At 42.8% G+C, this 12,709-nt stretch overlaps 1 protein-coding gene across 1 annotated transcript; it reads left to right on the top strand.

Moving 5' to 3' along the window:
• The first annotated feature begins 4,414 nt into the window (after positions 1–4,414).
• Positions 4,415–12,319, top strand: rx1 (retinal homeobox gene 1). Its single transcript, XM_072244047.1, has 3 exons — positions 4,415–4,655; positions 7,202–7,452; positions 11,696–12,319. The coding sequence occupies exons 1-3, from the start codon at positions 4,415–4,417 to the stop codon at positions 12,137–12,139; spliced, it is 936 nt and encodes a 311-aa protein (XP_072100148.1). The 3' UTR covers positions 12,140–12,319.
• The last annotated feature ends 390 nt before the right edge of the window (positions 12,320–12,709 follow it).

Raw genomic sequence — 12,709 nt, 5'->3', positions numbered from 1 at the left:
GGGATTTAGATGGAATAAGTGGCACGATCAGCAAATTTTTGTGTACAGGGAGAATGAGCAATTACGTTTTTATCTGTGTGTAACCACTAATTCTAGCTCCTTGTTTACGCGAATTTATCCCTGAAAATGTGTTGATATCGGGGAGCAATGGTCCTCTCATCACCTGCCCTAGGATACATTTCAACGCTCCCTCTATTTTGTTTTACAGCTATGGGAACCAACCATTGCTCTGAATGTGAAATTTTTACACGGCCTGAAAACAGCGAGACTTTTAAATGCAACACATAAAAGTTGCTGGTGAACGCAGCAGGCCAGGCAGCATCTCTGGGAAGAGGTACAGTCGACGTTTCGGGCCGAGACCCTTCATCATTTCGGCCCGAAACGTCGACTGTACCTCTTCCCAGAGATGCTGCCTGGCCTGGTTCACCAGCAACTTTTATGTGTGTTGCTTGAAATTCCAGCATCTGCAGATTTCCTCCTGTTTAGGCTTTTAAATGTTTTCTTTTGTTGTAATATGTATACAATGAATATTTAGAACGAAAATTGAAAAATTACATACTTCTGATTTAATTTATTAATTGCAATGTACAATAAATTACAGTACAACAGAGAAAACCTTTCAAATTCTTAACCATCTTCTCGTCTGACTTTATTACAAATCTATTGTCTATAAACACTGCCCAGATTAATTTCCCATCCAGATGAAAGATACGTCGTAATCCTCATTAGGTCATCCAAATGTTCCACTTTTAGTCTGTTTCTGGATTTACATTTGATTTAATTTTTAACACTGAATCTACGTTCGCCGTCAGCATTAGAAATTTAAAATGTTCGACGATGCAACAAGAATTGACAGTTCCTCCTTCCCTAAGCACGTAGCTCAACATATATCACTAAACGCCTTAAAAGAACCAGTCTCAACTTTCACAGAAACGACAAATTTGGAATCACCGTATTACTGCGGTATTTTGGAGGGAAACATTTCGTTGTAGTTCTGAATAGTAGCTGAGTATTTTTGCCAGTCCTTTTCTTTTTTTCCAAATTCAAAACTGGTTGCGTTTGCAATAACGACGGTGTCAAAAGCTTGCTATTCTCTTAACTCATCATCAGGAAATCTATTATCCAAGTGATTACACACGTGTTGAATGAATCGAATATTAGGCGCACTACTGACGTCAGAGCTTATAGATGCAAGCAGGTCTTTCACTTTATCACTTCAATAAACGGTATCGCCAAGATACTGTGACCGTAATTTGTTACTTTTTGCTTTCGCATACAACAGTGCTTCAATTGTATTCAGAAAGGTTTTCCGATCTTCTAAAGCGTCGTTAAGGACAGTTATTGCCACTCGATATTGCGGATTGGTCAGAATCTTCAGGCAGTAGTTGCTGATTGGATCGTTACATACAATAACTTGCAATTCTGCATCAAAACTTCGTAATTCCCCATTAAAGCAGTAACGGCAAAATGTCCTGACAACAATTTTTAGTTCGTTTAGTGGCCTAAATGACACAACATCACATACTACGACATTAGCTAATTCTTCTGGTTTTCCTTTTTTTAAAAAACCGACGGTCTGCTGAACGTTATGTACACTGTTGGTAGTAAAGTTTATATACTGATACTTTTTTTCCAAGCATCATCTAATCCCAGTTCAACGTTGCTCAGATGCTTTACTTCTCGTCGAAGAATCGCTACTATATCGTTATTCTTTCAAAGTTTCACCATCTTTTGAATATCAAGATTGTTGATATATTTTTGTTCCTTTAACATTAGTTTCAAAATACCCACACGGTCTTATTTTACAATATAAATTTCAATATAAATTTCAAGATTATATTAACATTACATAAAAGAAAATCCCAGCTGCGCGGTAACAAAGGTTATGTGCGCGGGAGCATTTCAGTCACTGTGCGGCCGCGCACCCGCTCAGTTTAGAGCGAACAGTAATCCATTTTAATTGTATAGTATTCTCGGGTTGAATTTACTCTTTATAGTTATTCTATATATTATCTGAGTTTAATTAATCTTATTGGACGGCACAGAGACAATTTACTGAAATGAACAAACTGAATTGGGCTGTTCGGTCCTTCGAGTTTCTCTGCCATTTGATCATGGCTGATTTATTTTCCCTCTCATCCCTACCCTCCTGTCTTCTCCCCATAACCTTTGACGCCGTTGGCAGTCAAGAACCTAATAGTCTCTGCTTTAAGTAAAGTGCGCATCTCCTTGCCTAATTCAGGGCGAATGGGGGCTTTATCGTTGGTGTAGAAGGTCGTTGGGGATAATCTGTCTGGCACATAAACAAGGATTATTACCTTGTGGAAACAGTGCCGGGGAGTGGCATAAGTAGAGGGGGTTTCCTTCCCTCCTTGGGCTTGATTCGCAGGCACGTTGTTTTGGGGACGGTAGGTAGTGAGGGGTATTTCACTGCCTTGCTTGATTCCGGAGAAGTGGGAGGAAATACGAGGTCCCATGGGGCCCGGAGGAAGGGAAGTTGGTGCTTTTTCTTGTGTTTTACATCGAATGATTTTATTTCATTCTGGATCATACTTTTCTGGTTTTCTTAAGTGAATATAAAAGAAAACACGTGAAGAATTGTGTGTTTCACTGTGTCCGACGGTATACCGAATTCCAATGTGACCCCCCCCCCACCTTGTCTACCCTTGCTGCCGTTTCCGCAAACAGTTCTTCTACCATATTTATCCTCCTGCATGATTTCGTTACCTGTCTTTGCTCTTGTTCTGCGAGGTTGGTCTTGGTCTGTTGGGGAAATCCTTACATACTTGGACACTTCCTTCCCGCCGACCTGAAAATAAACGGTGATCTATGTTTTGGGAAGGATAGCGTGGAAACAAATTACTGCGTCACATTTTTCGAGAATTTACATATTACTATTTAACTATTTATGGTTCTATTACTATTTATTATTTATGGTGCAACTGCAACGAAAACCAATTTCCCCCGGGATCAATAAAGTATGACTATGACTATGACTAAACCTAAGCAGACAAGGACCGCTATCACCAGCAAACTAAACCCGAGCTATGCTATTGAACTGGTGTTACAACTCTCTTGTTTAACCGCGGAATGAAGTCGATTTTTATATAAACCCACTTAACAGACTATAGTTAAAGTTTTTTTTATTCAAATAAACTTTCTCTCTCATAACAACATCTTTCATGGCCCTGTTTACATTCGTTCAGTCACTATATACATTCACAGTGTTATCAGTTATATACAGTTTGCACATTTTGCTTAAGGAGCACCGTTACCAGTCACAGGGTTATATAAATTTCATGTGTTTTGGAGACTTAGACCCGTAATATCCAATGAGGAGGACATCTGAGAGCAGGTCTTCGCCACAACCCGCTATTTTTGACGTGCTAAGTGGCAGAACTATTAATTACACGTCAGATAGATAGACCTTTAGGAGAACTTAGATTTCAGCTCTGGCGCAAATACGGAGTGACTAACTTCTGTCAGATTTAAAGTGCCAATGTCTTCGTTTACCCATTTACCCCTTTGACTTTATTTGCTTTAATAAAGACTTTCAAAATAATTTTCACTCAGGTTATTCAGATTGAAACTGCACCGCCGCAATTCAGTTAGAGAGCATTCGCACTTCGGAGTTACTCCGAGTTTATGAAGTGCATGCAGGAGTGGAGAAGGAAGGGGCTTCGCCTTCAGGTGTTGTATAAATATTTGATTCATATCCAACCCCTAGTGGTTATTTCCTACAGAAATGAAGCTCCTTAAAAGAACCCCTCCCTTTTCTCAGAATTGCGACTTGAAGTGAAGGGTATTTGCTGCAATGAATGCAGCTAAAAAAAAATCCTGTCAATCACTGTCAAGAGGATGTCTTCTAATAATCAGATCCACTAATCCCCGGGGATTGCTTCCTTCTTCCCCAGTACATCGACATCTGGGAAGTTTATATGATTGAGGAATCGCCGTTGGGAACGGTGTTGGGAGCTACTGAAAGGCGCTGGGAAATAATCTGAGCTGGGGGGGGGGGTGTATTTTAATGGAGGTTTTCAGAACTCCAAGATTTCCTCCCTTTATTTGATCGATGGTAAATATGTTTCTTTCTTCCCCATTTTAAAGACTATACACGAGCTTCTGGCGAGTCAATTAAAAGAAGACGCACGGCTAATTCTACGGTTTTTTAAAAAAATGAGGTGGCGACCAATTTCTAACAATTTTAATTCAAAGTTCCTCGTTTTTTTCATAATTTCGCTGGAGTTTTGTTGTCCTTATGATTTTACCCCTTTGACAGGTCAAGGATTGTACTTGCCGAAACAAGTACAATACATCCGGATAAGTTTTCGTTTGAGAGCCCTTTGCGATGAAATTGTAAGCGATATCCTGTTTTATTTTTGCTTTGTAGCCGGGATGCGTTCTTCGAGCCACAATGGATTGCATGGACGAGAAATGCCTGATTCCAAGCAAGTTCCACGAAATGGTTAAGAGCCCAAGCGCCTGTTCGCGAGTTCACAGCATCGACGTGATCCTGGGATTTGCAAAGGATCAATCCCTGCTCAACTCTGCACCCCTCTCTTCCAAGTCCATCCAGGAGACGGGGGAATCCCAGCAGAGTGACCGCTACAGCCACGTCCCCTCCCTGGGCTCGGCTCGGCCAGGCACGCCTGACGGTAAGGTGGCATTTTCAACTTTCAGAACGCTGGCCTTAAACTTTGCGCAATTGAGTTTTATGTAGAACGGGCAAAAAAAAACAAAACAATGTGGAATTTTATCACCATTCACGTGTATTCTTTTTATACAAAACATTTTGCTAGTTAAAAGAAAATAAGACCAAACTCCATGCGAATGTGAGTACCAATACCCTTCACTGCTGAAACTCTCAGCGCGGTAGAGATACTGCAGGAGTTATCGCATGTGATTTGTTCATAGCGTACTAAATATTTCATATTGTAGTTAAATGTTCCCCACATAGACGGAGAGACCTTATATTCTCATGAACTTCATATATAAAAACAGGTATTATACAAATAGACTACCTCATCATTTAATCTTACAATAATTACATTTAAATTTTATTATCTTAAAACAGTGCTTTAAAAAAATCTTCCTACTAAAGTCTGAGAGGTTAAATTCATACTTTGGGTGACGCCGTTGCTGCCTCACAGCGCCAGAGAGCTGGGTTCAAACCTGATCTCAAGTGTTGTCTGTGTGGAGTTCGCACGTTCTCCCGGCGACCTCTAGGCTTTTTTGATCTGGGTGATCCGATTTCCTTTCACACTCCAAAGATATTGCGGGCCAGTAGGTTAATTAGTGGCTGCAAATTGCCCCTAGTGTGTAGGTGAGTGGTTGAATGGCGGGGGGGAGGCTGTTGGTAGAATGTGAAGAGCACGGGATGATTCATATAGATGGGAGCAATGGTCAGAGCGGGCTCGTGTTTGCGAGCTGGATCGCTCTGTGACTTTAAGCAAAGGGAAATCGTTTAAGTCATCTTTCACTTGCGCGCCCGGTCTTTTATTTGAAACTGACGGAGTTAAGTACAATATCTTCGGGTGAGAGGGCTCTAATAGTTCACTTTAGAAAAAAAATCAGAGCCTTCTGTGTGTGCGTCATCTTTATAAAAATAGAAAATAATTCCCATGTTGACATTTCGCCGTGATTGCGCAAGCACGTTATAATAAATCTTAAATCTGGAGGAGGTGCTGGTTAGTCACAGAGCGGAGAGCACACCTGTCGAATTCAGAGACTGCAATTTAGAGAAAGTTTGTGGGGAAAAAGAATCTGGTGGTCTTCCTTTTATTGACACGATTAGTAACACTACCATGTATCAAAATTAGGGGCAATTTATTCCAACAATTCAGCCTAAATCTAGAAGGAGGGCGGGGCTTATGTTCCAGCTCGTCCTGCTTCGGGTTCCTAACTGAACCGGAACTGAGTTCGATCATCGAACCGCGCCGAATTTCCCTTCGGTACAATCAATAGCTTTGTTCTGCACTCAAATTGGGAGAGCGTTCTGCTAATCCTTTTTTAAAACTCTGTAATTAAATTTGAGAGCATAAAGAATTATACTTTGAAACGTATAGGCAATACTTGAGGCCGAACAATGTTCGTTCTGTTATCGTAACATTAATTGTAGCATGGACGCAAGTTTCTGATACACTTTAGCTCATTTGCCAAACTTGTTGATTGTCGGTGGTCATTTATTCCCATTTCAATGAAATGCATTGTGTTAGCCTCTTGTAAGCAAGTCCTCTAGACTAAAGTGATATTTTGGGATATATTGCCGCGTTTGCTTATTTTGAGCTCTTTGTCTCTTTGTTTTTGTTGTGGTCTGGAGGCTTTGTTTTGATTTCCTCTGGATGAGCTTATTCGCCTTCTGATCCCAGTTTCGTGGCCTCTTCCACACGACTGCAATTATTTTGCAAACCAGCAGCTTGGCGCACAGCGCCGTTGTTTCCACGTGGAGCCACCAAGATTTAAAAATATAAGGAAGGAGGACAAACTGGGGGACAGTAGCTGAGCATCTGGTCCGTCTTGAAGGGTCGGTGGTCAAGGCCTCGAACCGTGGGTTACCACCCTCCCTCCCTCCCCCCCCCTCCACCCCCTCCACCCCCTCCACCCCCCATGCTCGTAAACAGAGTTCAGTCCTAATCACCATTCAAATCAAATCAGCTGGCGAGGCGTGTGGGAAACAAGCTGGCCAGGAAGTTTGCGATCAAGTCGCTTTTCAGAAAATTGCAAATCGATGTAACCTATTTCCAAAGGCTGATTTGCTATTGAGGCTATTGTTCTTTCGCATGAAACCACTCCCGATAAAGTGAGTGTGTGTGCGACGACTTCAGAATCAAACAGCATCCGATCTGGAGGTCGGATACCTGAACGTGAAGCGGATCTGTGTTGTATGAATCTACTGAATGATAAGTTAAGCAGAACCTGTAGTGACCCGCGTTGTGTTTTCAGGACTCTGAGGCGAGTTGTTGAGAATGTGGGAGAATAAAGCATGAGGTTTAGTGTAAGTGACTGACGTCTGGCATGGACTCCGTGGACTGACAGATCTGTTTCCACGCTACATCTTTAAGACTCGCTGATTAACTTTCTGCCCCTCCACCTCGATTCTGAGAGGGAATGATATTTAGCCTCTGTCGTGCCCAGCTTGGTTTAGCTTCCACACTTTGGGAGATGATTTCTGCCAAGTTAATTATGTGTTGGTTTTCCTTAGATTCTGGCCTGTTCTTGAGCAAATGCAGTGACGATCTGGGTGAGTTCGGCAGCTCTACCGTACGCCAGGAGGAAGCTGGTCTGGACATGGACGAGGAGCCGCCCAAGAAGAAACACCGAAGAAACCGGACGACCTTCACCACCTACCAGCTCCACGAGTTGGAGAGAGCGTTCGAGAAGTCACACTACCCCGATGTGTACAGCAGGGAGGAGCTGGCTATGAAGGTCAACTTGCCGGAGGTCCGAGTCCAGGTGAGTCGGGGGAAGGAGCCCACGCTGAGGGAGTCAGAGGAGAGAGTCCAATAGGCGAAGCGACGGAGTCTGGAACAAACTGGTGAAGGAACTCAGCGGTCAAACGTGAGTTCCTCCAGCAGCTTGGCTTTTTGTTAATGCTGGACAGAAATTGTACTCCTGCACGACAAGGAGAGAGGCGGAGAAAACAAGAGGGGAAATGAGAGGGAAAATTAGCAGAGATTAAACCCAACCGAATACAGCGAGGATAAACACAGAGCTAAAACGTTCGAAACAAGGGAGGTCAGATAAAGAAAGAAAATTGAGAATAAAAATGAGAAAATAAAATTAAGAATGTTTATTATTTCAGAATAAAGAATGGAAGAGTGCTAGTGATAAAATGATGCAGAAATGTCGATGACACCCGATTCACTACAAGGAGAAGGTCACGGTAATGGGACACGTTTGCATTTGAAATCACGCATTGTTTCCAAATCCAATTACAACATGCTCCGAGTGGTGGTAAATCATTAGGGCATCTCAAACAATTAACGTTTCCAGCTGATGCCCTTCATCTACCCTGGAAAAGAAAGGGGAAGAAACCCGAATAAGAAGGTGGGGGAGGGGAAGGGGTAACAACTGGTGGGTGATTGGCAGAACCAGGTGAGGTGGAGGGTGGATGGAGGGGGAGGGGAATAGGGTAAGAAGCTGGGAGGTGATAGAGGGAAGAGGAAGCTGAAGAAAAAAGCAATCTCATACCTGAGGACAGTAGACCATGGAAGAAAGGGAAGGAGGAGGGGCAACAGAGGGAGGTGATAGGCAGGTGGGGAGAGAGATGGGAACCGGAGTGGGGAAAGGGAAAAAAAAAGAGAGAATTGGGAGGGACGTGGAGAATTACTGGAAGTTAGAGAAGGGATATCAGGTGTTGCTCCTCCAACTTGAGAGTTGCCTCATTGTGGAAGCAGAAGATGCCATGGACAGACTTTAACCAATTTTTCCCGGGATCAATAAAGTATGACTATGAGTATGACCTGACAGAATGGGAAGTCTGAGATGTCCTCTTTCTTTAAAGAATGGGGTTTCCCTTACACATCCATCGATGCTGCCCTCACCTGCATCTCCATTTCTCACACATCTGCCCTCATCCCATCCTCCCATTGTCATAACAGCACGAGGGTTCCCTTTCTCCTTAGCTACCACCCCATGAGTCTCCATATCCAGCACATCGTTCTCCATAAATTCTGCCATCTACAATGGGATCCTACCACTAAGCACATCTATCCTTTCCCCCACTCTCCACTTTCTATGGGGATCACTCTCTACATGCTCCCTTGTCCACCCATCCTTCCCCACTCATCTCCTTCCTGGCACTTATCCCTGGAAGTGGTACAAGTCTTACACCTCCTCCCTCACCATCATTCAGGACTCCAAACAGTCCTTCCATGTGAAGTGACACCAGTCTGTAAAGGTCATCTATTGTATCAGAAGTTCCTGGTGTGGCTTCCTCTACGTCGGTGAGACCTGACCTAGATTGGGAGACTACTTAAATGAGCACCCTCACTTTGTCTGTCACAAAAGACAGAATTTCCTGGTGGCCACCCATTTCAATTTGACTTCCCATCCTGACATGTCTGTCCATGGCCTCTTCTACTGCCATGACGAGGCCACACTCAGGTTGGACGAAGGGAAGAGGCAGTTCCTAAAATGTTGAGTGTTGAATGCTGCTATGCCTCCTGCCCCATGGTAGTAATGTGAAGAGAGCATGTTCTGGATGGCAAGTGTCCTTAATGGTGAATGTCACCATCCTGAGGCATTGCTTTTTGAAGATCCTTGATGGTAGGAAGGGTTGTCCCCCTGATGCGTCTATAACCCTGTGCAGCCACTTTTTATCTTGCACATTGGAGCTTCCTTATTAGGCTGTAATGCAACAGTCAGAACACTCCCTGCTGTTCTGCTGTAGACATTTGCTGGTCTTTGGTGTCATAACAAATCTCCTCAAACTCCTAATGAAGTATAGTCACTGGCACAGAGGGAAAATGATCTGGTGAATGAGTAGCAGTTGATGCCACTAATGAGTTGAGAAACTTTGCTCAATTTCTCAGGTTTCCCCTCTCTGTAAAACCGTGTTATGATTTGCGGCCACAATTATCCAAATGCCTGGAACACTCAAAAAAATACTTACGCTGGCTGTCTCAGGGTACATCCCTGGGCACAGCAGTGGGTCAGCTGGGCCGGCTCACTGCATGTGCGCTGCAGACTGGGCCACAATCCACTGAACGGACTAACAGCTGAGCAGCAAATGACATACTGGACTGAGGTTGATAACTACTGAAGTGGACCCATCAAAAATCTGCTCCTAGGAGAAGGGTGAACTTGTGATCCTGATGCACAACCAGAGACGCTGATGAACTTCAACTAGGCATTGATTATCTCTGACTCCTTTTATGCACCCCAATTAGATGATTTAACATTCACTTTGTTTGTGCACTTATAAAGGACCTTGTCCCTGCAAATTGATCCTGTACCTTAAGAGGAGATGAAAATTTCTGACATCTCAATTAAGAATAAATGCCCTTCCTCTTTCAGACTTGCAACAACACCAGGAGCTCACACTAGGGCTCTGCATCAGACACTCAACCCAACAATGATGTACCAATATGTGATTAAACTTATCATTTGAAGACTATCCCTTTATTTCAATTAACACAATCTCAGATATTTCAAATATATTTGAAAGCAGAATTGGACAGGAACACAGATACCTTTTTGTTAAATCTGTTTGCATAAGGATGGGGCTTGCCACTATACCTTGTTGAGTTAGATATCATGGCATTTTTTTCATGGGCGAATTAGAATAAATCCAAGACTGTGCAGAACTAATTTGTTTGCAATATATTCAGGATTGCATTATCCAAAACACAGCACAAATGCCAAGGGCAGAATGGTCACTTTCTGTGGTACAAGTTTCTGCAGTCGATCACTAAGCAGGGGATGCTGAGAGTTCTCCAACTTGCTGTCTCAGGGAGGTTCAGCTAGTTCAGCTCATGGTAAATGTTGAACCCGACGGTCCTTAGTCTGTATAAGTTGACAGCTCACCCACTGCATGACAGGGGAAACATACCCTAGAATACATATTGAACAATTTGCTGTAAGATGCCATATGTTAGGTGGAGCTAAAACCCATCAAATATTTATTTTATTAAGGTGTGCAGTCCACAATTAAATCCCTATAATACAGTTTGCCTTGTACACTCAGGCATGATTCCCCTGTGACCCTACAGTGGGTGAGGCTGTTAAATTATACAGACCAAAGGCTGCTGGGCTTAAGATCTGCCATGTGCTGAATTGACTGGTGAGAGCTTTTAGCACCCTGAAATGGGATAGACTACAGAAGCCTGTATGGAAAGGATTCCTTATGCTCTTTGTACTTGTGCCATCCCTTTCATAATACAGCCTGATTCTACTGTCAATCCTTTCACCATAGCCTTAGATCATATTCCATCTTCCTTAAAAGATGCCGTGACCTCTAGTTCAGCAAGATCCTGGGCAAAATATTTTGCACTTTGTATCTGCAAATAATGATTTTTCACCACTCTCTTTACCAACAGCTGTAAATAGATGAACTCTCCCCCTTGAGTTGCTAGCCCGAGATATATTTTGGTCACCGATGTACTTCAGAATTCAGTGGGATCTCGGGTCTCTTCACAAAACAACAATATCCCATTGCCAACACCAGTCTCTGCTGCACATTCCTACTGGCTTTGATATCTCATAGACAGAAGCAGAAATCTACACATAGCATTCTAATCATGGCTTAACTAACGTTGTCCTGATTTATCTTTAGCTCATTACACTGGCACTCAACACAATTTTAATGGCTTCCTTTCTTTCTGCACTCCCACATGGTGAATTATATCTTTAAATGCTTGGGTTTATTTATTGTCTTTCTGTGTTTAGCCATGAAACAGAACTAGAAAGCCAGCCAATGTTTCCAGTTTCAATCACTATACACTGATTGCTAAAGGAAGTGTGCTGGTAAGAAGATATAATTGGTTTAAGCAAAGCCCGGTGGTGGAATTTGCCTGTGGTGCAGACCTGTAAAGCCAACCAAAGATCATGGAAACATATCACCAACATGATTTTGGATTTTCAGCAGAAAGGGTCAGAAGATTGGGGTGGGATCCTGAAGAGGGTGGGGTAGTCTGTGCGACAAATATCCTGCATAAATCATTCCAACAAAATTTCTTTCTTTTAAAAATCACAGGTGTGGTTTCAAAACCGCAGGGCAAAGTGGAGAAGACAAGAAAAAATTGAGGCCAGCACGATGAAGTTGCATGATTCTCCCATGCTGTCCTTCAACAGACCACCAATGCCCTCCAGTGTCGGACCCATGAGCAATTCCCTCCCCCTGGATCCCTGGTTGACATCTCCCATTTCTAATGCAACCTCCATCCACAGTATACCAGGCTTCATGGGGGCACCTCAAGGCTTGCAGACCGGTTACTCGGGTCACACGTTCTTAAACTCCCCTCCACCAATGGCCCAGACAATGCAGTCCATGGGACCTCCGACTTACCAGTGTGCAACAACATTTGTTGACAAGTATCCATTGGAAGATGCAGACCAGAGAAGTTCTAGCATTGCCTCCTTGAGGATGAAAGCAAAGGAGCACATTCAGTCCATCGACAAAAGCTGGCAACCCATCTGACAGAACAATATGAAATGAGGACCAATTGTAATCTGACAGATTCCAGGTTGGAATATTGATGAGATGGATTCCTTCAGTTTCTACGTGACTTTGTATAACTATGGACCAGTAGTCATGACAACAAATGCCTACATCTTGAAAGCTATCGGCATAACCAGCATAATCTGAGATACAATACCAATTGTGACTGGACTTAGATACAAGCCAAAGGACGAACTTTATCTTTTCATTAATTAAGGTGATAATTTTGTGCTAAGGGAATTTCCCATTTTCCACAGTTTTTCACTATTGTGAGGTTATAGCAAAATGTTGTCTTCCATCCTTATTCCAAATAGATATGTCAGATATGTAGCTATGTGCAATTATTTTTTATGTTATTGAGGAACCTAGGCAAAGGACCAAAGGCCCAGAGTGCAGGACACTGCCAAGGTTATAAAGAATAGAAAAGGAGATGAGCAAAGATATAGAAGTTAGAAGACACCAGGCTTGAGTTCTAAAGGCTTGTAGGTTATAGAATGTTAATTTCCACATTATGATCATAGTACATGTGGAGACCAGAAGGAGGTAATA

The sequence above is a fragment of the Mobula birostris genome, chromosome 26 (genome assembly GCF_030028105.1).
Source record: "Mobula birostris isolate sMobBir1 chromosome 26, sMobBir1.hap1, whole genome shotgun sequence".
NCBI classification, from domain to species: Eukaryota; Metazoa; Chordata; class Chondrichthyes; order Myliobatiformes; family Myliobatidae; genus Mobula; species Mobula birostris.
The sequence above is the reverse complement of the archived record's forward strand: the minus strand, read 5'-3'. Positions and strand labels throughout refer to the sequence as shown.